Source organism: Schistocerca cancellata, chromosome 5 (assembly GCF_023864275.1).
Source record: "Schistocerca cancellata isolate TAMUIC-IGC-003103 chromosome 5, iqSchCanc2.1, whole genome shotgun sequence".
Taxonomy (NCBI): domain Eukaryota; kingdom Metazoa; phylum Arthropoda; class Insecta; order Orthoptera; family Acrididae; genus Schistocerca; species Schistocerca cancellata.
The window spans coordinates 392,422,415-392,448,660 of NC_064630.1; the positions used below are offsets into that span (position 1 = coordinate 392,422,415).

The 26,246-nt window shown below is 37.7% G+C and overlaps 1 protein-coding gene across 1 annotated transcript in view; it reads right to left on the reverse strand.

The window, feature by feature from the left end:
• The window catches only part of LOC126188230 (serine/threonine-protein kinase PRP4 homolog), a 135,009-nt gene that overhangs the window by 34,063 nt on the left and 74,700 nt on the right, over positions 1–26,246 (reverse strand). The window contains exons 8-10 of the mRNA XM_049929782.1: positions 23,337–23,418; positions 15,276–15,602; positions 13,952–14,184 (exon numbers count right to left, since the gene is read on the reverse strand). Of these exons, the coding sequence (XP_049785739.1) occupies positions 13,952–14,184; positions 15,276–15,602; positions 23,337–23,418 (642 nt within the window). The remainder of the gene's footprint in view (positions 1–13,951; positions 14,185–15,275; positions 15,603–23,336; positions 23,419–26,246) is intronic.

Genomic DNA, 26,246 nt, shown 5'->3' on the forward strand with positions numbered 1-26,246 from the left:
TTGGCAAATTTCATTTATAAATTATTTATTTACTTAAAAAATTAAGACACATAAATTTAAAAGGTTGTCATGTTATGTGCCTTATGACAAAGCCTTTGTGTGAGGAAACTGACTATTAACAGAAAGAAGTTTTTTCTGAAATAAGCTTTTCTTACTTTCCTGTTTTGGCTATGTTTAGCTTCCACCAATTGATCATGTTGAAAATCAGCAGCATTTACTCACTAGTAAACACTGTTGCTGTCTCATTTAAGGTATTTCTCAACATTTCTCTTTTCGCATCCACTCTACAATTACAAAATCAGCAAAATGTTGATTTCAACCCATTTGTGGCCACCTACAGCTGTCCGACCCATACAAGACAATGCTACAAACGGAAATGACAAAGTACTTAGCATAGAAGTAAAATTGAAAATAGCTCTATTCACATATTAGGGGAAGACTTCCTGCGTGGTTGAAATACAATGACAGGGTTTTTTTCCGGTCTCTATAGTGCAGACTGTAGGAGAATACGAGATGATTTAGGGAAAATTTCTAGTTGATGTGATGAGTGGCAATTTATTCTACTGTAGAAAAATATAGGTTAATGCAGATGAGTCGGAAAAACAATCCCATAATATTCAAATACACCACTAGTGGTGCACTGCTTGACACAGTCGCACTAATTAACGCTGCAGAGCGATAAGAAGAGAATCAGTGAAAAATGGTTTCCAAAATTTAGTTTTCATATTCTGGAAGCTGTGTTGCATGTGAATGTGTGATTATACCAATTTTTAATCTTAAGCCAGCAAACAAAGATATATACTTTTTCGTTCAAAGATACTACACCTCACAGATGAGTCCTACTACATTACACGGCTTGTATAGAGACCATTCAACCACCCATAATTGACATGTTAACAGAGCATTGAGCAGACTGATACATCATTGTGTCCATACCCTTTCTGCTTTGGAAACACATCCTTACACATATTATCTTTCCAAATGGATTTCGCCAAATGATATGCAATAACAGCAACCAAAAATTCATTACATTTTGATAATTATACACAAAAATATAACTATTCTGAATTATCTCTGATAAAATATTTCATCTGGATACATTTCACTCAGTAATAGCATTTATTACGTAATCTTGCATTTCATATTCTGAAGCATAATTTGCAACTATATTCGCATTTATCACAAAATGCAAATTTTTCAGGTCTCTAAGCATACCAAAGAAGTTACTTTTACTAGCAGACCAATGGCAGCATTGTGCCAATGTTGCAACAGCACGCATTAGTTCTTATGATCTGTGGCTTCTGAGCAAAAATACAACCATGAAAACAGAGTCCTATCACTTTTATCTCTAACATGGTACATAATTTCTGTTGGCTGCAATTTCTGTCAGCCTTGAAAACTATGTAATTATGCAAAACTGCAGGAGATACAAAATTCATGGAAATCAACAAAGTTTCCGTAAACATTGGCAAGTACTTACTGATCATATGTGATGCCACTGAGCTGTATTACTCCTTCTTAGTTAGTTCCTTAACCATAATATTTATTAAAATGACTATACAGGTTGTCCCAGAGGGAATGGTCAATAATCGGGATACAACAGGAATGATTGTTCACAGCAAAGCAGTCTAGTAAACACAGGCAATAAAATGTATGTCTTAAGAGCTATAAGCACTTCGATACTACGAAACAAATCTCTTCTACTGCAAGCTCTTTGAATTTCATATTGTAAGAGGAAATAGTACGGATCAAAACAACAAGTTGTCTAGTAAAAGTGAGTTCTAAAATGCATGCCTTTAAAGAACTGTGAGCACTTGTTCAGTAGAAGTGATATGTTTCACAATGGTGAAGACGATGAAGTGCTCGTAGCTCTTAATGTATGTATTTTAGAAACCATGTTTATTGGACTTTTTTGCTTTGAATGGCGATCCCTGTCCTATGCCTGAATATTCACCATTCCTCCTAGGACAGCCTGTATGAAACATATAAAACAATAATTTGTGTAAATAAATAAAAGTACAACCATCTTAAAATATATATACCAGGTGGTCACTGCCTTCAAGTACACTCATGCCATGCTCTTTGTAGTGCCTCGAGAATTTCCGCATAAATTGCAGAACCACTCATCCTTCTACCATCTCAAACACACAATATTTTAAAAATAAGTGTGAGAGAACATACATACTGCACGACACGTTTGTGTGTGCAGAATGGAAAGGAGTCACGAGCAGCGACGGTCAAACGGCGTTGACAAGGGTTTGCCACTTGCACCACGGAAGCAGTATTGGAAGAGCAAGAAGTAATCATGTAGTACTCCTTGCTGTTTTAGAGTCTTTGATTATTGTTAAAGAAAAATGAACACCTGATTATAGACAGTTAATTGTACTTCATGTGTTGGACTTGCTAGAAGTAAGACAGGTTCATAATTATGTGGTTGTCAAAACTATGCTAAAAAAATGTATTTTATCGAATCTAATGCTAGACGAATCAGTTGGCTTAAAACATTCAAATATTTATGTGAGAAGTGGTGAATTTGTTCTTTGTGGAAGTTGAAATATACCAAGGCTAAACTAAAAGTATTCTGCGAGTACCCACTTATTTCAAGAGGAGAGAGAGAAAGAGAGAGAGAGAGAGAGAGAGAGAGAGAGAGAGAGAGAGAGAGATTCCTGTAACCAGCATTATTCTTCGGAGAAGGAGGTTTTGGAGATCGACATAGCCGGCTATCCAGAGAAGAAGATCGGCTGTGCATATCAAGTGAGTCAACTGATGTGAAAGGGGTGTGGATTTTAGTTGCAATCCAAAGTCACACTACTTCTTACTGTCGCGCAGTGTTAGAACGTGGCGACCAGACAAGAGAACTGTTTCATGGAATTGGATTCAACCTAAAAATTCAAATGGTGACAAGTAATAAGGCAATAAAAGAGAAGACGTAAGAAAGATATTATGCTAAAAGAAAAGAGAGAAGATTCCGACATATTAGACTAAGAAGAAATACAACAAGAATTATTCATCAAAGAAGATTCGGTGTGGGGAGTAATTGGCTCTCACCCAAATCGCGGGGACGCAGACGTGGAAACCAGCCTAAGACCGACGACGCCGGCGCCAGTCGCTGATCACCAGTTCTGATTCCACATATGCTCACCGACGCCGAAAACAACATTTGACGCCGCCGACGCCAGTGCTGTTCACCAGCGCTGATTATGCATCCGCTCACCAACACAGCTAGAATTCTACACCGGGTGAGCGTGAGATAGAAACTTTATTACTCTAGTAAGAAATATTACAAAATACCATGGGGTGAATTTTGATTGTGTAATTGGTATAATTATAATTAGTATTAAATGCTCACAAGAGCTAAAGCCTATGGACAGTATACAACAAGTTGGAGAGAAGTCAGAACCAGCCATGGCTATGATAATCACTAAAAAAGGGCCTGACTGGTCTGATTTAGTAAATCTGATCAAAACTTGAAATGCTAAATTAGACACTCACTTCAAAGCCCAGAGTGAAGCTTTGAGTGCTCATTTCAATGCTCAGAGTGCAGCTTTAGATGTGAATTAAAAAACACCTAGACTTAATAAACTCAATAAATTCTAAATTAATGGCTCGAGGTGAGATTCTAAATAAAGGACTAGACTTAATAAATTCTCAATTAAAGGCTCAGACTGAAACTCTACAAATTCAAATATTGAATATAGGTTCATTAAATGTCAGAGACACTCAAAGCAAAGAATCTAGTAATCTATGCGAAGGCATGGATGCTTTAAAAACTGAATTCAATGCCAAATGTAATAATGTAGAAGCAGAACCTATTGAAAACTTACAATCTTTGTTAGACGTGTACAATAGTGAATAAAATAATGTAAGACAGGGAATGATTACCTTGAAACAGAGTATAGATCAGCCTAAGGAATTAATACCGATTATTCAATCACAAATTACAGGTCTCAGTACTCGAGTGGATAATGTTGGTAAATACTTCAAAGAGAATACATCTAACTTTGATATTATAAATGTATGTAGTTTGGAGGAAACATTTGAACAAATTATAGATCGAAAAGTTACCGAGAGTACCGTATTTACTCGAATCTAAGCCGCACTTTTTTTCCGGTTTTCGTAATCCAAAAAACCGCCTGCGGCTTAGAATCGAGTGCAAAGCAAGCGGAAGTTATGAAAAATGTTGGTACATGCCGCCACAACTAACTTCTGCCGTCGAATATATGTAGCGCTACGCAGCATGCTCTGTAGGCAAAAAGATAAATACTTGCGCCAAAACCTCTGCGTCAGTAAATAAATTTAAAAAAAAAGTTGAAGATGAGCTTTTTTCCTCCGCCGCGAGTTTCGACCACTGCATTTTCATACATTATCCAACGAAGTAAATACAAATTCCGTATTGTTCATCTTCGAATGTAGCACAATTTCAGTGTACTACGAAAATCTGACTGGCAAGACTGTTTGGGATGTTTGTCAATATGGCCAACTCTACGTTCTGAATTTTTTCCTATGTGTGAGAAGAGATGGTTGCTAATAGGAACCTGATGAAATTTGAATCACATACAGTATTCTCTTCACCATAAGACTAATACGAATATAAACATTTTGCCATGTATTCTTTCATGTTTGCTGCTATCTCATTTAAATCCTGTCTACCAAATAAACTACGAAACTAGAGTGAGACAACAGCAAACGCAGAAGAATATACGTATTCGTGTCATGTTTATATTCGTATTATTCTTATGCCTAATAGTGATACAGTCAGAAATGAAGCACGGCAAGTGACTAGATTTTTAAATCTAAGATGACTCTAATTTCTGTGCAGAATTTGATGAATAAAGAAGCGGCCGCAAAGCTTTTCAAACGGAGAAAAATTTTCGCCCAACTCTCGTTCAAAACATGTTCTATCATACGCAGTCTATTATTTGATTCTTGTTGATCATTATCAAAGAAAGCAGCAGTGTAAGTAACAACAAATAGCAGTCTCTTGCCATTGTTTCACTAATGAGACGATTCCTCTCTTTTTTTTTTAATTGTACGCGGCGGTAGCGCGCACAAAAGCAAGCCATGCCGTGAGCCGCGACAGGCCGTAAACACGCACTATCAGAATGCGACAAACAATGCATGACACAGTGCAGTAATGCATTTTCAGCTTAAGAGTGACGCAAACACCTATAACAAAGAAAACGGCACTTATCAGATCAAAGAAAAATAAGCAATCGATTCAAACCAGACGAAGCACGTGAAAAAGAAAGGGCACCCGTATAAATACGGACGGAGCGCCTGACGCATAGCAATAGCTACGTGGTAAAGCTTAACTGCTAAGCTTACGACTCGAACCAAACTACTGTAGCTGTATCATCATTCATTCGACCTAAATTGTGTCTCATATTACAATGGACCAACTTTGTTTCGATTTGAAGGTGCGGCCTACAACTTTTCTCTCCCCTTGAATTTCGAGTCTCAAATTTCAGGTGCGGCTTAGATTCGGGAAATTTTTTTTTCCTTTATTTCGAGTCTCATTTTTCAGGTGCGGCTTAGATTCGAGTGCGGCTTAGATTCGAGTAAATACGGTATAACCTCTGACAATGTTTAGACTATTGCTTCTTCCAAACTTAATGATACTAGCAAGGTTATAGATGACATGTGGAAAGAATTCAAGCTTATCCAAAACAAAGTAGAAAAAAATGTATCGTCACCTAATCTTGTGTTACCTAGGAAAGTGGTAATTGTTCTGCAGTGGGGAGACTTTAAAACAAAATTTAATGAGAGGTACTGGTCTGCACTTGTTCAATTGAAGTTAATATCAGATTCATGGGACACAGGCGGAGTCATCTATCCCCCAGGGACGTTAATGTTCTGTGTTAACCGGCGGAGAGACGACCGTCAGATCCCTCGTTGTTTTCGGTGTTTCTTCAAACTTAGTTTTCCTGCACGGAATCCCCTTCAATTCTTAAACTATTCTATAATCTGTTCTTGAATTCTTAAACTAAACTATAATGTTAGTAATTAGGTAACCGGATATGACAACAATATTAGGACCAATTTAAGAGAATCGCAGATGAAGAGTGATCTCTAGACATGAAATGTAGTGAACAAAATATTATTTGAGTGAAAGGTATAAAATCAAATAATGTTTAAACTGAGTGATGTCTAGAAGACATATACCGAACAGAGTATTTTATGTGTGTATAAAATATAGTGTAAAGTAATTAACTAAACAACTATTTGATTGCAGTGTATAATTTTCTATTTTTATAGAACATTTTATACCTTTTATGAGATGTGATGTAAAGGGGAGGGTTTGTATTGGTTTTGGAAGGGGTGGGTATTGTAGATTAAAGCATGATTCACACTAACTAATAAATCATGGCTAACACAGAACACACACCACACCTTCCAGACAACCCTCGCAGACAAGTGTGAATGATTCTTCACCATTTGCCGTTCAATAGGGGTTGCTAAGATTTTCTTCGGGAAAGATCTTTGATGTGCAGCAACATGTACGCTGTATTTTTTTTTGTGTTTGGGAGGTATAAATTCGAATTCCATCAAACACTGCACATTACTTTCCGAAGCAACGACAGCGTAAGACACGTGATGTAGTCAACCAATAGCAAGATCACTCTTAAGAAGCACGAACACACAAAAAAGAAAAGTTAATGGTTTAAATTAATACACATAGTGTTGCTACAAGAAAAACGGAGCTTTCACAAATAATATTGGACTCTAAGATTAATAAGCTGCAAGAGAAGCTAAGATTCCACATATAATGCTGAACTTTTTGCGCAAGTTAAACTTTAATATACATCACACAAATGTGCTAGTAAAATTTTTAACAATTACGCAAATGTCTGATCTTCTGGGCTCGAAACTCTTCTAGATGGGTCATCCTCAAAGAGTTGTTTTCTAAATGAGAGTCAAACGCTCTGTGATTTAAGAAATTCATCATACATTCTCGCACATAGTTCATCTTGTGTAAAAGGAAATTTACTTTGAAACTAACACTTTTCAAACCACCATTCACAATATTTTCCCGTGACCTGTTAGAAATTGGTTTGTTTCAGTAGTTGCCAGATAACAGGTGTCACTGCGCATGCGCAGCTATGATGACGCATGTTCGTACTTGTAAAACATTAAAAGATCTTGCATTACGTCATAAAAGAAACAAGACATCAAAGGATACTTCAAGAGCATCGGAATTTCGTGAACCATACTAAAATGCACAATTTGGCTTAAAGTGCACAATCATATATCCAGATTCAGATTTAAATTTTCTTTGAGTACCAGTGCTGTATTATCACATGTTTGGTTCTTTATTATGGCATAATGCCATACGAGCTAGAAGGTGGAAAACGTGCACTTGAAATGCAGCGAACAGTTGAAACTATCTATCCGTGTGAAATTAAACACATCATTTCAAATAAATTGACTCCCTTAGCGCAAAAGATTAATAAAAGCCAAATCTCTTCAGCAAACTGACAAAAATAACTTCATTGTTCTGCAAGGCGATTAATGCTTGACTGTCAGAACGGTTGAAATAAAACCTGAAACTAACAACATATTTTAGCCTTCCGTAATTATGGGAACGTATTTTAATTCATTTTGTAGCTCCCGGCCATAGAAATTCGTTTTGTTTTCATTTAATGTGAGAGCAATAAACAAAGAGGAAACAGCAAAATCACTAAACGTAAACACAGGTCACATGGAAACTACCCACCTACCCTCTACAACTAAAGATTGCTCTGTGCATCACCCCCGGATCTACGATATTTCCGAACCGGAGAAATTTAGATAGTGGCACGCAGCCACACGTCTGTAGCCAGAAGCGGGAGAAGGTACTACTCATACGCGACTCAACTGCACATGCGCGAGAGCCCGCCCGCAACTACTCAAATAAATCTAATGTAAACAGCTGTCACATCACGCTCATCGGAGGCAATTTGTTGTTAGGAAGCACTGCATATTCTTCCTAAAGCCTTTGACACACTTTGGTTGGCAGACGCTTGTATGAGCACTGTGTTTTGTTGTATATGGTGCATTTCCTTGGCAACTTGAGTTTTATTTTCATTTTTTTTTTCTCTCGTTCATGTTTTGTTGCTGCAGTACTATTCTGCAGAAGCGGGATACAGTAATATCCTTCATTAGAGTATTGGTTCTTACCAGTCAAAATCACAATAATTTAACTGGTAACTAAAACAATGAAAACTTCGTGGAATTCTAAAAAATTCCCGGGTTTTTCCCGGTTTTCTCCTGGACGAAAAAATTCCCAGGTTTTTCCCGGATCTCCCGAGGCATATACACCATGAAAGGAAGACATCAAAGTGATTCAGAGGCATGCTGCTAGATTTATTACCAATAGCTTCGAACATCACAGAGGTATTACGGAGATGACTTGGGAACTCAGAAAGGAAGGCCTGGAGGGAACACAATGTTCTTTTCAAGGAACAATACTGAGAAAATTTAGAGAATTGAATTTGAAGCTGCGTGCAGAATAATTCTTCTGTTGCTGTCACAAATTTTGCCTAAGGACCACGAAGACAAGATACTAGCAATTAGGGCTCATACTGGGGAATATAGGCAGTTGTTTTGCAAGTGAACAGAAAAGGAAATGACTAGTAGTGGTATGGGGTACCATATGCAATGCACTGTATGATGACTTGCGGAGTACATATGTAGATGTAGGTTTGCTTTAAAAAAAAAAAAGAATGATGGTAGTTTTAATGCTTTGTGTGTCCTACAATGTCTCCCTCTCCCCCCGTTTGGGGTACAATGCACAGAAGGTTCATACCACCACGTGAAACTGTGTGAAAAGTTTTTCTTTATGATGTTGTTCAACTCATGATAACATTGGCTTGAATGTCAGTTAAGCTGTCATAGTGCTGATCTTTCATTTGAATTTCTGCACTTGTCATCTTGTAGTTGGTTTGTATCAATATCGGCAAGTCTCATCACTACAGACGACTTTCTCCAGAGAAGAATTGTCCAAGATTTGCTTTTCAATCAAGTCATGGCAAGCATAGACATGTCATTATTTGTGTTCATAAGTCAACGCGTGCGGGACAAACTTTGCAAACGCTTATTTTCTTCAAAACATTCTGGAGGGTGTCTTCATACTAAGGTAAAAGGTCCAATAGTTAACACTGCCTGCTAATGAGTACTGGTTGAATGCTACAGTTGTTAATACAAGCTGCCACTGTAGTTACTGCACTAATGTCACTTATAGACTGAGAATAAAATGTCTCGGAGCTTTTTGTATAGACCGTTTATAGTTTGAACTTAGCCAGTATTTCGTTGGATTTTCTGCTAACTTCAAGACACTGTTCCATTGCAAAAACCGTTAGCTTCATCCAGTTGATAATGTCCTGTTTTCTAGAGCCTCCATAAAAAACCCAAGTATCACTGAATGATATGATGCACAGAAAACATCTGTGAAATTACTCTGATGGAATGATTGAACGTGTTGGCCATAGTTGAACGCAATATATTTCCTAAATAGACCAAATCCATCAGAATAGAAGGTTACAATACTGATTATAACCTCAAACACACAGCCTGAGTATTCATGGTGTTTCAGAAGCCTGTATGGAGACTTCCGGCATTTGAAAGATAACTGAAATCATCGATGATACACTTTTGTATTTGTTTCCTCTCATACTCAACAAAAGACGAGTCCGTCTAGTCCCGTGAACTTACTGACTTTCCTCTTCTTTCTAACCTTACCCAACTCATCCCTCTTTCCTCCCTGTGGCAGAAACTACTAGGAGTTCTGAAAGTTAGGATTAGTTTTTTCACTTTTAAATTTACTCATATTTTGCTTCCTGAAGGTAAGTACAGGCAAATCATTCTTTATCTTTGTAATTTTATAACAACATTAACAAGCTTTGCAGGAAAAAAAGAATTGATTCCAAGTAGGTTTGAAGTAACAAGAAAAGCACAGTTCTGTAAACAACCCAAAGTTAACTGAAACATCCGTTATCACAATGGCAGTGTAACAACTGTTCTACAGGGTGTCTCAAAAGAAAATTTAGAAAAAAAGTCCATAGGGGCTCAAATCTGGAGCGCATGGGGGCCAATTTGTCACTCCTCCTGGAGATCAATTTGCCACAGAAAATTTCATGAACTCGCAGTACAGACTCACTGGATGTTTATGCTGTGCCTCGGTCTTGCCGAAACCATATTCTTTGGTTATAATCAGGTAAGTTCCACAATCCAGGCACCAAAAACTCATTTAATATTGTCACATAATGTTCCTAATTCACTGTAATAGCATGGCCACACTCATCCTCGCCTTGAGCTGACATTGCAGCCCATACAGTAAGGTGTTTCTCATGCTTCTTTTTATGATTCTCTGCATTCTAGCAGCACTAATTTTACTTACTGATGTGACAATTTAGGTGAAAATGAGCCTCGTCAAAAAACAAGATGATGTTAAATGAAGGACACTCAATCACATAATTAACCAACAGCAGCCTTGTCTGGCATCCTGAGGCTTTAATTCTTGGACCAATTGGATATTTGGTGCAGTGATGGTCTATGCACATTTACAGAACTTGCATGCTTATAAATGGAGACATCAGGATTGTCACAAACAGACCGATATACACTCTCCTCGTATTTGCCTGTTCTTGATGGCCTTGTTCATTATGATTTTGGTTTGGTCAGCATTGAACTGGTCAAATGTTTCGATCCATTTCTGGATAAGGAGCACACTAGGAGCATCAATTTGTTGCGCATCTGCAGAGAGGTCTTCAAACATAAACTTTCTTTTGAGATACCCATAGTCCTAGTGCACAATCTCAAGACTATGTCTATAAAATTATAATTAAATGTCAAACAAATACTAACAGAGAGATAGAGGTGAGGTTGAGGTACATTCATCACTTGCTTGACCCTTAGGAATTTAGTCACTGTGGAATGTTTCCTGAGAACAGACTGCACATTCTCTGTGTGAGAATTTTACAAAAGCAATGATCTGGTGATTGTAGCACGGAGGAAATTTTGCAGTGATCCTGGATTGTGTAATGTAAATGATGCTCCAAGTGTTCTCCTTATCCAGAAATGGATCGAAACATTTGACCAGTTCAACACTGACCAAACCAAAATCATGACGACCAAGGTCATAAAGAACAGGCAAATACGAGGAGAGTGTAAACAGGGAGACCCTCCCTGTTTACCTTTCCCCTGTTGCTTCATAACCTGGGTTGTGAGTAACTGAATCCACATTCCCTTCTTCCCCTTTTTTCCCCCTCTCTCCTCCCTGATGAAGGAACAGAGTTCCGAAAGCTAGGATACGTAAAGCTCCTGTTCTGTTTTGTGTATCTATCGGCTGTACTGAGCTGACTTAAGTACTGGCCAGCCCCTCTATCTCTTTGTTAGTATTTGTTTCACATCTTTATATGAGATTTTCCAGTAATCATTTAATTAAATGTTAAGCATGCCAGTGGCAAAAGAATAGATACTGAGGCACTTGCTGAAGATATGGGCATCAAAGCTGTTAACAGTGGGAAAAAAATTGTAATCGGCTTCCAATGCAAACACACAAACAAAAGTTAAGGAGCATATTAATTGCTCTAGCATTGTTGAGATGAATTATATAAAATCATCATCAGTAGTGTGTAAAAACAGCTGCTCTTGTTCAAAATTACCAAGACCGCACAGGATCCAGTAGAATTTATGCAAAATTTACAGGTGTAACATCTGCATTTCAAAATAAATTTTACTACAGTTCTCTGACACAATGTAATACTCAGGTATTGGGTGGAAACATGTCCTACCTTTGTGCATGACGAGCAGTAAAATTATCACCTATGGAATCAATGACACCTATGGAAATTTCTCAAAATTCGAACATAATACTTCATCCTGAACAATGTATTTTCTTCGAAACAGCACACAGGGATTCCAAAACATCAATTACAATCAAAGGAAAACACATATGTTACCTGCCTGGAAGCAATATAATCATATCCTTGTCTCCACTGAATTTTGAAAGCATTCAACTGAGTACCTCACTAGCATGCAGACAAGAAAATTTGTCCATTAGGAGGGCTACCTAGCTGGGTTTGGTATTAGGCAAAGTTTTCTTGACATGCAGACAGCATACTGTCCTGGATATGAAGGGTAACAAAGTCATGGCAAGATTTCAAAAACTCTGGGCCAAGTTTGATGTGCTGTATTTCAATGAATAATTCTGGCAAAGCTGCAAACCTTGGCAAAATTATTTCGTAATTTGAATTATGCACATTCTGAAAGTTCAATGTATTTTAGTTCACTATTTATCAAACTAATAGCGTTGATTCAGCTGTGGATCAAGAGTGGCAATGTTATGTTTATTAGTAGAACGTCATAAAACCAAAGCTTATGAAACATCTCACTTGTGAATATTTGTACAACTAGTACTGAAATAATTTAAAGCTATAATGGTTTTTAATCAACAATGACTGTTTTAAAAATATGGAAAGGTTTTGCAAATACTGCTACCAGTCACAAAATCTGTTGATTTCTTAAAGTATTTAATTAGCAACACGTTTCAAGGTTGACATCATCAGGCTGCAGTGGGAGTAGAAAGAAACCTTTAACATAAGTGTGTGAGCACGCACACGCACACAGACAAATACGTAAAAAGGTCACTAGGTACAATGGGTCACTATTCACATGAAAATTATTTTAAAATAACATTCACTTTGTTCTTTTGGTGTGGCAGGTTTCTTATGACGTGCTGAGGTCCCTTTATTTCTATGGCTTTTTTTTTACCTTGTTAGCTGCTGTTCAGAAACTTTTAAAGTTATCTTTAAACATGATATCACAAACACATCAACAGTGCAGAAAACAAGGTGGTGGTCAAAAGAAAACTCATTTCGATTTGAGTATTGATATGTCAATCCTGGTGTCAAATTGAAATAAGTTTTGTTTTGACTGCCATCTTGTATTCGGCACTATTGATGTGATCGTGATATGGTGTTTCAAGGTAACTTTAAAAGTTTCTGAACAATGACTATCAAGACCAAAAGAGGCATAGAAATAGAGGGACCTCAACACAAAATAAGAAGCCTGCCACATAACAAGAACAAAGTGAGTGTTTGTTTAAAAAAATTGTCATGCAAACAGCAGCCCATCATACAAAGGGACATCACCTCTTACTAGGGTATATCCTCTTTCTGCATAGGATGACAAGGGCACATACCAAGACTATAGTAAGAAACTTCAATATTTATGTGCACTTGAGTTAATTTTTTTTTGCAATGCCACTGTAATCTGATGATAATGATGTTTGGTTTTGTTGGGCACTCACTCAACTGCGCAGTCATCAGCGCCCAGTAATCTGATGATAAGGTCTAACCTCTAAACATGTTGCTAATTAAATAATTTAAATCTTCAATAAATTCTATTACTGGTAGAAGTATTTATAAATCCTTTTCATAGTACTGAAATGTTGATTAAATCTATCACATTCATAACATGGATACCAAGCGAATATTAAAAAGGTAATGGAAAGTCCTTATGAAATGTAAACTTTGATAGAGTTTGGACGAATCCTTTTTCCAGTTGTAGAGTATGCAAAAGATGGGCGTGAATGTGTAACCACCCTCCCACCCACACACGCTTGTATGGCTACATTGTTCCAGCACAATGTGGCCACTCACGTGTGTGTGATGTATAGCTTATAAAAGGATTTATCCAACAGCTACCCAAGTCTTTAGTCGTGTATATGTGCCTTACAATGACTACTAGAGAGAGAGAGAGAGAGAGAGAGAGAGAGAGAGAGAGAGAGAGATAGAGAGATAGAGGAGGGGGTCGGAGTAGAGAACCAACTAGAGGGGGGGGGGGGGGGGGGGGTCGGAGTGGGCATATGCTCAAAAGAACTCCCCTTGACAGCTGATCACATTCTACTTACAAAATTTCATATTAAGCTATAAGTATTATAAGTATTCAGTTATCTGCACAGCATACTCACATAATTTCATTGTTGCGTATTATTTTCACAGCCACATCCATATTACCTCTTGCACTATCTCTAGCTCGTATTACATTTGAAAATACGCCTTGACCAGTGTATCCATAAACAACATATCGACCATCCATGATTTCCCCAATTCTGACCCTATAATATCCTTCCGCATCATCCCAGTTATCTGTGAGACTAGGATTTTCTGGACCACCATGGGCTTTGTCAACTGTACTTGGACTCTGTAAATTCAAACAATTTTAAAAAAATTAATTAGCAGCTTTTACAAAATTAAAGAACACAAGGAAAAACTGAAAAGGGGGGGGGGATGCAGAGGGAGAGAGTAGTTTTACATAAATTTTCATATCTCGCTAAACTGTAATTCATATGTAAGCTCCCTACAGGTATAGGTCTACATAATTTAATTTTTATAACACAGTTGCAATGTGGCTGGACATTTTTTTTAAAATAGTCTTTTTTTAATAGTGCTATGTATCACTCATCCTTCCCAAGTTCTTGAAAAAGGTCAATCCATCTTGACCTGGGTTTGAAGAGCCTTGTCCATTCTTTCTAATCTTCCAAACCTATCCTCCCTGAGAAACAACTATATTTCCAGAAGCTAAGACAGTATTGTGTATTTTTATGTGTGTATCAGCAGAAGGGATATTCTGTCTCCAGAAGCTATTTGTGTCTCATAATTTTACAGTTTCATTCATTTAAACTAAACCATGCTTGTGCATTTACTGGTGATGTAGTTGGATACATAACTGCAGCTCATTTTATCAGGTGTTTTAATTATCCCAGCTACTCACATCTGGGAATACTTGTAACTTACATGTAGCTGATACAGTCTATAAACATTCTCATCAACAGTGGAACTTTCACACAGTAGTGTGGAGGATGTAAGCCCCACCTTCCATTCAGTATGCAACCACTAAACCTGTGTTTCTGCCTCATAATGTAACATCTACCCTCACTGTTGACTGTGAGCTTTATTTTACTAGGACATGTAAGTAATGCCCACAAAGGAGTAGGAAGTGCTTCAATAGTCATTCTAGCACAAATAACTGAAATACAACACAGTAACATGAAATACGGCATGTAAGAATTACTATTTTAGTGCTATCGCAGCATACAGTACTGCTTAGTTGCTACTGTTGGCAGTGGCCAAACACAAAACACAGAGAACTCAAAACCTCTGGAGACACTGACCTTGGGAGTCAAGGATTAAGCAAAACAGTTACATACTGTACTGATTATCATAATGTTCTATTTTTGTCTGCATTCAAAGATTATTGATTTATCCCTATAAAAAAATAAAAAGAAAACTTACATTTAGTGCCTCTAAATTGTCACCCTCGGCAAACATATCCCATTCATTTTTCTTCCCATCTTTACGATCTTTCCTTTCTTGCTTATTTTCTTTGTCATCTTCTTCTTCCTTAACAGCAGCTGGATCATATGATGTAAAACGTGATTTTCTTTTCTCCTTTGGTTTTGAGTCCTCATTATCATCTTCTGTTTTAATTGTCTCAGTTTTTATTTCAGGTACATTTGGTTTGCAATTGTCAGGACAGTTAACTGGTTTCTCAGAAACACTGCTTTGCCCAGACATGTTCATATTCGAAGCATTAGAATCTTCACTTAATGCTCCCAACCTCTGCAAAAAAAAAAAAAAAAAAGCAAATATTAATTAATATTATTAACAACAAATCTCCTAAACAGGAAACTTTAATTTTGAAACCAAACCACTTGTAAAAAATCATTTACGCTATGGTTGATCAGCCAATAAGGTTTTTTCGTACCTATCATACATGCACTATCACTGAACTAATTCTTATTAAAAGGATGTACCAAATCTTAATTCACGACAGACTGTTTCAGCATTTACAGCCATTGTCATGTACCTGTGAATAAAATTTGGGTGAGAATATGTATAAATGTGAATGTTATTCATATTATAAAATGATTATATATTACTCATGTCTAGACTGATGTGATGTTCATATTACGCTGTTAGTGAACTGTCTTTAACTGCCACTGTTCTGATAAGATCGTAAAAAAATTTTGTTAATAAAATAATATCTATGTTCATCTGCATAATCTTTGTAAACATGTAGTTTCATAAGAGTTGAACAGTCAAAATACTGCCAAACTACAATTATCATATTTTTTTGATATATTTACGTCATTTACCATCTTATCAAAACAGTGGCGGTTTGAGACAGTTCACTAACACCATAATATGGAAATCACATCAGTCTATATGCGAGTACAATACTGTTATTTTAACGTAAACGACATTCACATTTATATAAGTTCTCACTACAATTGTATTCGCCATACTTGACAATGGTGATAAAATGCCAAAACAATCTGCAGTGAATAAAGATTTATTATAAGCAGCTACTCTGGTGCATATTTATAATAATCATGTCATTGATAGACATACTGTGTATTCTGCTGCTGGTCCCAAAGAAGAAAAACTGAACTAATTCTTGTTTTTCAAGCATTTCAGTCTACCTGCTACTGGCTTGGAAGACATTCGATATCCTAAACAACAGCCTCAATGAAACTTCCTGGCAGATTAAAACTGTGTGCCCGACCGAGACTCGAACTCGGGACCTTTGCCTTTCGCGGGCAAGTGCTCTACCAACTGAGCTACCAAAGCACGACTCACGCCCAGTACTCACAGCTTTATTTCTGCCAGTACCTCGTCTCCTACCTTCCAGACTTTACAGAAGCTCTCCTGCGAACCTTGCAGAACTAGCACTCCTGAAAGAAAGGATATTGCGGAGACATGGCTTAGCCACAGCCTGGGGGATGTTTCCAGAATGAGATTTTTCACTCTGCAGCAGAGTGTGCGCTGATATGAAACTTCCTGGCAAATTAAAACTGTGTGCCTGACCGAGACTCGAACTCGGGACCTTTGCCTTTCGCGGGCAAGTGCTCTACCAACTGAGCTACCGAAGCACGACTCACGCCCGGTACTCACAGCTTTACTTCTGCCAGTACCTCGTCTCCTACCTTCCAAACTACCTTTCGCAGGAGAGCTTCTGTAAAGTTTGGAAGCAAAATGCAGCCCCACTGAATGATGATCTTAAATATGGAACGAATTGGTTGACACTCGTAAGCAGCTGGAAATTCCCTGGCTATTGTCAAATGATTGGCATGTTCTGTGATTCATTATGCTGGAGGAGCTCCCAAGAATCATGTACCTCTGGTATCAGTACCAAAGATACCTTAAGTAATATCCTCTCCTGTGGATCCTGTCCCCTCTGCAGAAAGTACGGGATACGTCATTACTCGTCCAATTGACTGTGAGTGGCTTTTCAATGGCAGAGCTAGGCATCCTGTACAGGGCGGATGGGGACCAGGGAGGATGCAAGCTGTTACAGCAATTTCCCGAACCAAAAAGTTCAAGGTGCAGTCTTTCACTGACACTGAGCCAATGGGGTAAATGTTTTGTCTGGTGTCAAGAGGAGGTGAACACTGAAGGATAGGGCTCTAATATTGCAGCAGTCCGAACATGCAATGAAGGTACCCCTTAAGGAAATGGCAACAACAGACAGGAAACAAGGTGCACTCAATGTGTATGCCTGGGGGCCTCATTCAACATGTTGAAGAGGCTATTCCAGCAGCCACTGAAGGAACAGGGTGCAACCCAACTGCTGGTTGTGGCGTACATTGGAACAAACTATGCCTGTCACCTGGGCTCCAAGGTTGTATTTGGATCATTCCAGCAACTGGTATAGAAGACCAGCCTCACGCACAGTTTCAATGAAGCTCACAATTTACAGCGTTGTCCCCAAAACTGAACATGGCCCCTTGGTTGTGAGTTGAGTGGAAGGACTGAACCAGAGATTTTGAAGGTTCTGTGACAAGCTAGGCTGCGACTTTGTCAACTGTAGGGTTCCTTTATATGGGACAGATATGCATTACACATCAGAGGCTGCTACTCATGTAGCTTACTGTTTGTGGGGTGCACATAAGGTGGTGGTGAAGCATTTGGAATACCAGAGTTTGAAGAGCCCATGAAAAGCAATGAAGCTCACAATATACCAGCTACAGAAAGCTGGTTTAAAACCTGAAACTAACAGCAATGGGATTTTTGCGGAAAATTTAAGTGTATATCGAAAAACAGATTAATGGGAAATAGAAGTGGTGTATTTGTGGCAGTAGCCAAGAAAATCAAATGTACCGAGGCAGAAACTGAAGCTGCATGTGAGCTTGTTTGGGCAAGATTCAGTATCGGGAATGAGCTTAAAATGATAATTTGAGCTTCTATTACCCACCACACTCATTTTCTGAAGTAACAAAAACTTTAGAGAAAACCTCAGTTTGCTTGAACATAAGTTCCCCTATCATACTGTTATCACTGGTGGAGACTTTAATCATCCAACAATCAACTGGGAAAATTACAGACTTGTTGTTGGTGGAGGTGATAAGACATCCTGTGAAAGATTACTAAATGCCTTCTCTGAAAACTACCTAGAACAGATAGTTCATAACACCCTAATGACAGTAGTATTTTGGTTCTAATGGCAACAAACAGACCTGACCTCTTGAGGACATCTACATCGAAACAAGTATCGGAGACCATGACACATTTGTGGCAACATTTCAATGAGGAACTTAAAACTTTCAGCACAGGGCAGGAATATGTAAAGGAACTATGGCTCAAGTTTAAAAGAATAGTTGACCATGCACTGGATTGATACATAACCAGTAGAACACTTCATACTGGGAAGAACCCTCCATGGTACAGTCACTGTAAAGAAACTTCTGAAGTAGTAGACTCTACTGCATAATAAGTGTAAAACAAAGTGTAGGACTATAGATAGAGAGATGCTAACAAAACACATTTGGTTGTCAGGAGAGTAATTCATGAAACCTTCAATGATTATCATAGCGGTAAACTGTCAAAATGATCTTTCACAAAACCCAAATAAATTTAGTGAATGAGACAGGATCTGAAATTGAGGGTAGCAAAGCAAAAGCTGAAATGCTTAACTCCATTTTCAGATGTTAGTTTACAAAGGAAAACCCAGGAGAACTGACCAATTTAACCCTCTTACCAATGAAAAGATGAGTGGCATTGAGAAACAGCTGAACTTGTTAAAAACTAATACAATTCTTGTAACTATAATCTACCACAGAAACCTTGAAAAAAAATTGTGCCAAATTCTCAGAAGAAAGTACAGGCCACACCTCTCAACACCTTACTGTTCATGTTGTATATTAATGATCTTGTGGACAATATTAATAGCAACCTCATACATTTTGCAGATGATGCAGTTATCTAAAAAGAAGTACCATCTGAAAGAAGATACATAAGTATTCAGTCAGATCTTGATAAGATTTCGAAGTGGTGCAAAGATTGGCAACTTGCTTTACATGTTCAGAAATTTAAAACTGTGCTCCTCACAAAACAAAAAAATGGAGTATCCTATGACTACAATACCAATACATCACTGTTGGAACTGGCAAACTCAAACAAATACCTACAAATACCTGGGTGTACACTCTGTAGAGATATGAAATGGAATGTTCACATAAGCTCAGTCGTGGGTGAAGCAGGAGGTAGACTTTTGTTTATTGGTAGAATATTTGGGAAGAGCAGTCAATCTACAAAGGAGATTGCTTACAAATCACCTGTCTGACACACTCTAGAATACATCTCAAGTGTGTGGGAGCTGTACCAAATATGACTAACGGGGGATATTGAACATATACAGAGAAGGGCAGCACAAATTGTCAAAGGTTTGTTTGACCCATGGGAGAGAGTCACAGAGGTGCTCAAGAAACTCAACTGACAGACTCTAGCAGACAAACTATCCCGAGAAATTCTACTAAGAATGCTTCAAGAACTGGCTTTAATGATAACTCTAGTAATATATGACAATCCCCTATGTATCACATACAGAGGGATTGTGAGGACAAACTTTGAATAATTACGCACATAAACACGTGTTCAAACAATAATATTCTCATGTTTCATACATCAGAGTGTATACATAGATAAGGAAAAAAAAATTACCGATTCAAAATACACTTTCACCCAGGTGAAAATACACTTTTCCGTTTTAAGTGACAGTATACTTTTCCTCGGCACAGTAAAACTTATCAATCCTTAGAATGTTAATGGTTTTCTACACAGACATAGAATTTGCCGGCACTTTAGAAAATGGAAGGGGGGAAAAACACTTTTTCGAAAGATCTTTGATGTGCAGCAACATGTACACTGCATTTTTTCATGTTACGGAGGTATAAATTCGAATTCCACCAAACAGTGCATGTTACTTTCCGAAGCAATGAAATCGAGATTGCGATGGGCTTTTGTAAGCCAGTCAAGGGTTACATCACGTGATGTACTCAATCAATAGCAAGATCACTCTTAAGTAGCGCGTACACACAAAAAAGAAAAGGGTAATGGTTTAGATTAATACACATGGTGTTGCTACAAGAAAAACAAAGCTTTCATAAGTAATATTGGTCTCGAAGATTAATAAGCTGCAAGAGAAGCTAAGCTTCCATATATAATGCTGATCTTTTTGCGTGTGTTACACTTTAAGATACATCACACAAATGTGCCAGTAAAATTTTTATTAACAACGTAAATGTCTGATCTTCTGGGCTCGAAATTCTTCTAGATGGTTGTTTTTAATTGAGAGTCAAACGCTCTGTGATTTAAGAAATTCATCGTACATTCTCGGACATAGTTCATCTTGCATAAAAGGAAATTTACTTTGAAAGTAACAGTTTTCAAGCCACCATTCAAAATATTTTCCCGTGACCTGTTAGAAATTGGTTCGTTTCAGCAGTTGCCAGAGAGCGCCAGATAACAGGCGTCACTGCACCTACGCAGCTACGATGACACAGGAAGCCCGCATCTTCGTACGTGTAAAACGTTAAAAGATCTTGCATTATGTCATAAAAGAAACAAGACATCAAAGGATAATTCAAGAGCATCAGAATTTCGTGAACCATATTAAAATACATAATTCGGCTTAAAGTGCACAACTGTTATGTCCAGTACTGTATTATCTCATGTTTGGTTCTTTATTATGGCATAATGCCATACAAGCTAGAAGATGGAAAACGTGCACTTGAAATGCAGCGAACAGTTGAAACTAGCCAACAGTGTGAAATTAAACATTTCGTTTCAAATAAATTGACTGCCTCTGCGCAAAAGATTAATAAAAGCCAAATCTGTTAAGCAAACCGACAAAAATAACTTCATTGTTCTGCAAGGCGATTAATGCTTGACTGTCAGAAAGGTGGAAATAAAACCTGAAGCGAACAACATATTTTAGCCTTCTGTAATTATGTGAACATAGTTTAATTCATTTGGTAGCTCCCGAACACAGAAATACATTTTGTTTTCATTTAATGTGAGAGCAATAAACGAAGAGGAAACAGCAAAATCACTAAACGTAAACACAGGTTAAGTAGAGACTACCCACCTCCCCACTACAACTCGGACTGCTCTGCGCATCAGCCCCAGATCTACAATATCTCCGAACCGGAGAAATTTAGATAGTGGCGCCCAGTCACACAAACGGGAGAAGGTACTACTCATACGTGACTCAACTGCGCATGCGCAAGAGCCCGCCCGCAACTTCTCAAATGAATCTAATGTAAACAGCTGTCACGTCACGCTCATCGGAGGCAATTTGTTGTTAGGAAACACTGCATATTCTTCCTAAAGCCTTTGACACACTTTGGTTGGCAGACGCTTGTACGAGCACTGTGTTTTGTTGTTGTCTATGGCGCATTTGCTTTGCAACTTAAGTCCCCCCCCCCCCCCCCCCTCGTTCACGTTTTGTTGCTGCAGTACTATTCTGCAGAAGTGGGATACAGTAATATCCTTCGTTAGAGTATTGGTTCTTACCAGTGAAAATCACAAAAAATTAACTGGTAACTAAAACAATGAAAAATTCGCGGAATTCTAAAGAATTCCCAGGTTTTTCCGTTTTTTTCCCGGACGAAAAAATTCCCAGGTTTTTCCCGAATCTCCCGGGTCACATACACCCTGTACATGGATGGGACACCAGGAAACCTTATTATCTGGTACAATGGGACAACCCTCTGCCACGCAATTCCCAGTGGTTTGCAGAGTATAGACGTAGATGCAGACACAAGACAATCAGATAACACACACTAAGAATCCATTGTCCCTACTGGCAAATGTACGTGTTCTTCAAGCGGTTTACAAAACAATTCACACATTTCTCAAGAGAAACATTTCACTTACAGGACAACAATTACAACAAACAATGAATATAATTAAAGACAAGAAAATCTATACCACTATGATGCTAATTCTTACAATCCTTGGCCAGACACATCTTAATCAGTCACAAAATGTTCACAGACAGACAGCTACTAATTAGTACCAAATATGTTGACAAATAGAACTCTTAAAGCATGAGGTATTCCAAGGCCAGTCTAGAATTAATTCAATGAGAGCTACAGTAAATTCTCCTTTACAAGTGGGTAGTTATATATATATATATAAACAATACTAAGTCCAGGCCACAGCTGTCGAAGAGAATGGTAATGCAAGTGTGAGGCGTGCATACGTGTGTGTGTGTGTGTGTGTGTGTGTGTTTCTTTTCTGAAGTTAACTTTTGGCCAAAAGCTCAGTGAGTAACAGTCTTTTTACTGTGCCTGTCTGCAAGTCAACACTTCATCTTTATAGTGTGTGGTAATCTACCCTCTACCCTTTACATAATATTTATGTTTAATATCTATTTAACAATGAAGTCATTAGGAATGAAGCATAAATTCAGACTGAAAATGGATGACGAAAGAGCAGATTTCATTGGAAATTGTAAGGTGTTTGCATTACTAGATTCAGGGAGATTACAGAAAGCCTAAATCTGAATGATCAGATGGGGATTTAGCCCTGGCCCTTCTGAATGTAATTTCAGTGTCTTAACCACTATGTTCTTCTTTCAGTGAAAAACTTACAGCTCTAAAACTGTCCTCTGGTACATTTATGATACAACTCCAGAATTATTTTAGAAACACCATGCACAACTTCTTAGGCTTAGACAGCACTGATCATATTTATTACTTGTATCACACTAATACTAATAATAATAATAATAATAATAATAATAATAATAATAACAGGTACCACACCGTGTAAGCAAGAGAGTTCTCTCAAAAAAAAATTCTCATCTTAACTAAAGCACTGGAAACAGACTAAAAACTACATTCAGGCTGACCAGAACACCAGCCCTCATAATTAATCGGTGAGGCGCATTCTAACTGGAGCAAGTATACCTTGCCACGTCCTATAATCAGGTGCTTTAATATGCTTGGCAACCTGGCTGGGTCTGCTGACATTTAATATAAGGTAATCTCCGAATAAGATTTTACTCACTCTTAGTAGTTCCTCCCGCTGTTTCCTTCTCTTTTCAATAATTTGTTCTTCATCTTCATCTTCTTCAATGTCAAAATCACAACTGTAAATAGCAAGAAAACGTGATAGGACCACAAAAATTCAGAATCTCCTTTCTAAATACTAAGTACATATTCATATTCATCTGTCGCAAGTAGAAGTACACATACATCATGCCAGTTAGTATACAGAATGCCATCATGGCTGTTACTTATACTTTTCCTTATACATACATGCCTGACCCAATACATTGGGAGGGATGGGCTTGAAACAATAAGCTAAAGAAAGGGAATGTACAATTAATGGCAGAGGCTGGAGAGCCTTAAGTGGAAGACATAGTGTAAGAGATGGAAATGGAAGTGTTAAGAGATAACAGGAAATGGGAGAGGCACAAGAAAAATGGAGACAGAAAGGACAGAGCGTAGAGGGAGAGACAAAGGGAGAGGTGGGAAAGAGAAGGGGAGACAGGAATGGAATGTTGGAAAGGGAAAGAGACGGCAAGACAGGAGAGAGAGAGGTAGAGAAGATTGAAACATGTGATGGCAGACATATACTCAAGAAGATTATTTTTAGTCACCAGTCTTCCAAGTGGTTCAATGATGTCCGCCATGAATTACTATCTTGTGCTAACCTCTTCAACACAGAGTAGCACTTACACTGAACATTCTCAATTATCTGATAGATACATTTCAATCTATGTCTTTCCCTACAATTTTTAACCTTCACAGCTCATTTTAGTACCATGTAAGTTACTCCCTGGTGTCTTAACACAAGTTCTAACATTCTGACCCTTTTCAGTGTTTTCCATAGTTCATTTCTTTGCCAATTCTGCAGCAGTCCATCTTTTATAGTATCAAATTTCAAACACTTTAATTTTCTTCCTCCTTGAGTTACTATACAGTGCTGTGCTGCAAACAAATATTTTCAGAAATTTCTTCCTCATAATGAGACTGATGTTTGATATTAGCAGACTTCTCTTGTGACAAAAATGCACCCTTTGTCTGTCCCAATCTGCTTTTATGTCGCCCTTGTCTTTTACATCATGTGTTATTTGATTTCCAAAGAAACAGAATTCCTTTACTTCGTGGTCCACAATTTTACGTTAAGTTTATAGCTATTTCATTTCTGCTACTCCTCATTACTGCTATCTTTCTTCCATTTACTTTTAAACTACGTTCTGTACTCAAACTGTTAATTCCATTCAACACACCCTGTAATTCCACTTCATTTTATTGAAGACAGCAGTGCCATCAGCAAATCTTATCATTAATATCCTTTCAAAATGAATTTTAAAGAAACTCTTGAACTTTTTTAAATTTCTGCCATTGCTTCTTTGATGTGTAGATTGAATAGTAGGGACAAAAGATTACAAACTTGTCTTCCACCTTTTTTTACCCTGATCCCTTCATTCTTGGTCCTCATTTTTGTACAATCTCAGTTCTTGAACATGTTATATATTATCCGTCTTTCCCTTTAGCTTACTCCTGTTTTCCTCAGAATTTCCAACATCTTGCACCATTTCAGATGTTTGCTTTTTCCAGGTCGAAAATGTATGTCAATTTTTCTAAAGTCTTCGCAACATCAGAGCTGCCTCCCTGTGGCCTTAATTTTCTGAATGTGAAAATTTTCTGAATGTAAAAGACAGTCACATAAAGCTTTCAGCCATTGCTTTGTGTAAGTGTCTTAATTGTGCCTGTCTGCAACCTAATATGTCTTCTTTATGGCAAGTAACAATCTAATTGAACTATTTCTTCTGTTGCCCACAGTTTCTTCAGTTATCTTCCTACTTCGTATGTTCGTATGTCCAGCTTGTGTCACTGTCCTTTTTAGAGACATCCACTCCTCTTCAACTGAAATGCCTGCTTTGGTACTCATTATTGCACTATTTATAACCTCAGAGAACATAACCCTTATCTTAGCATTCTTTAGTATCCCAGTTCTTTGTAAATTGATTCTTCTGAACTCATCTCCTAAAATTTCAGGCTACTCTTTATCATTGGGGTCAGAAGTCTATTTCAATACCTAAGTATGAATTAAAATCCTTATCTTATTTCAGAATCTCAGTCTGATGAAGATGTAATCCAGCTGCAAACTTCCCATATCACCAGGTCTTCTGCAAGTGTACCACCTCCTCTTGTGATTTTTGGAAAATGTATTACTGGCTGAAATGTATTGCAGAACCATATTAGTCTCTCTCTTCTCTCATTTCTACCACCAAGCAAATATTCTCCCGTAACCGTTTCTTGTATTCCTTCCCTCATGATTGTTAGATTATCTTCTCCATTTACGTACTGAATATCTGTTCAGTGTCTTCATGTACTTTCTCTAACTCTTCATCTTGAGTTTGTGATGTCAGCATGTACACCCAAACTATTGGTTTGCTGTTGATTCTGATAAGAATAACCCTAGCACTGAACTGTTCACAGTAATTATCTGCCTTACCTTCCTATTCATATCGAATCCTACTACCATTATACCATTTTCTGTAACTGTTGACATTAGCCTATATTTATCTGACCAGAAGTCCTAATCTTCTTTCCACTTCATTTCAACCACGATATCTAGCCTGAGCCTTCGTATTTCCCTTTTCATATTTTCTATTTTCCCTATCCCATGCCTAAAATTTCATACTCTGACTTAAAATATTGTTAGGCTTTCATGAATTATTCGTATGGACAGGAAAATTTCATGGAAATGATAACGTGACAAATATCGCAGTTTTCAGTGAAATAACCAATTTTTTATGAGATATTGTGGAATTTGCTGCATAAAAATGTTATAATCTGAAGACGGCATTTACTATTACAACTGAAAGTCACTGAATGTCAGAATTGTATTTTGGATTCTAATCTCCTCAGGCTGTGGTTCAGGTATAACCTTAAACTGACAGCT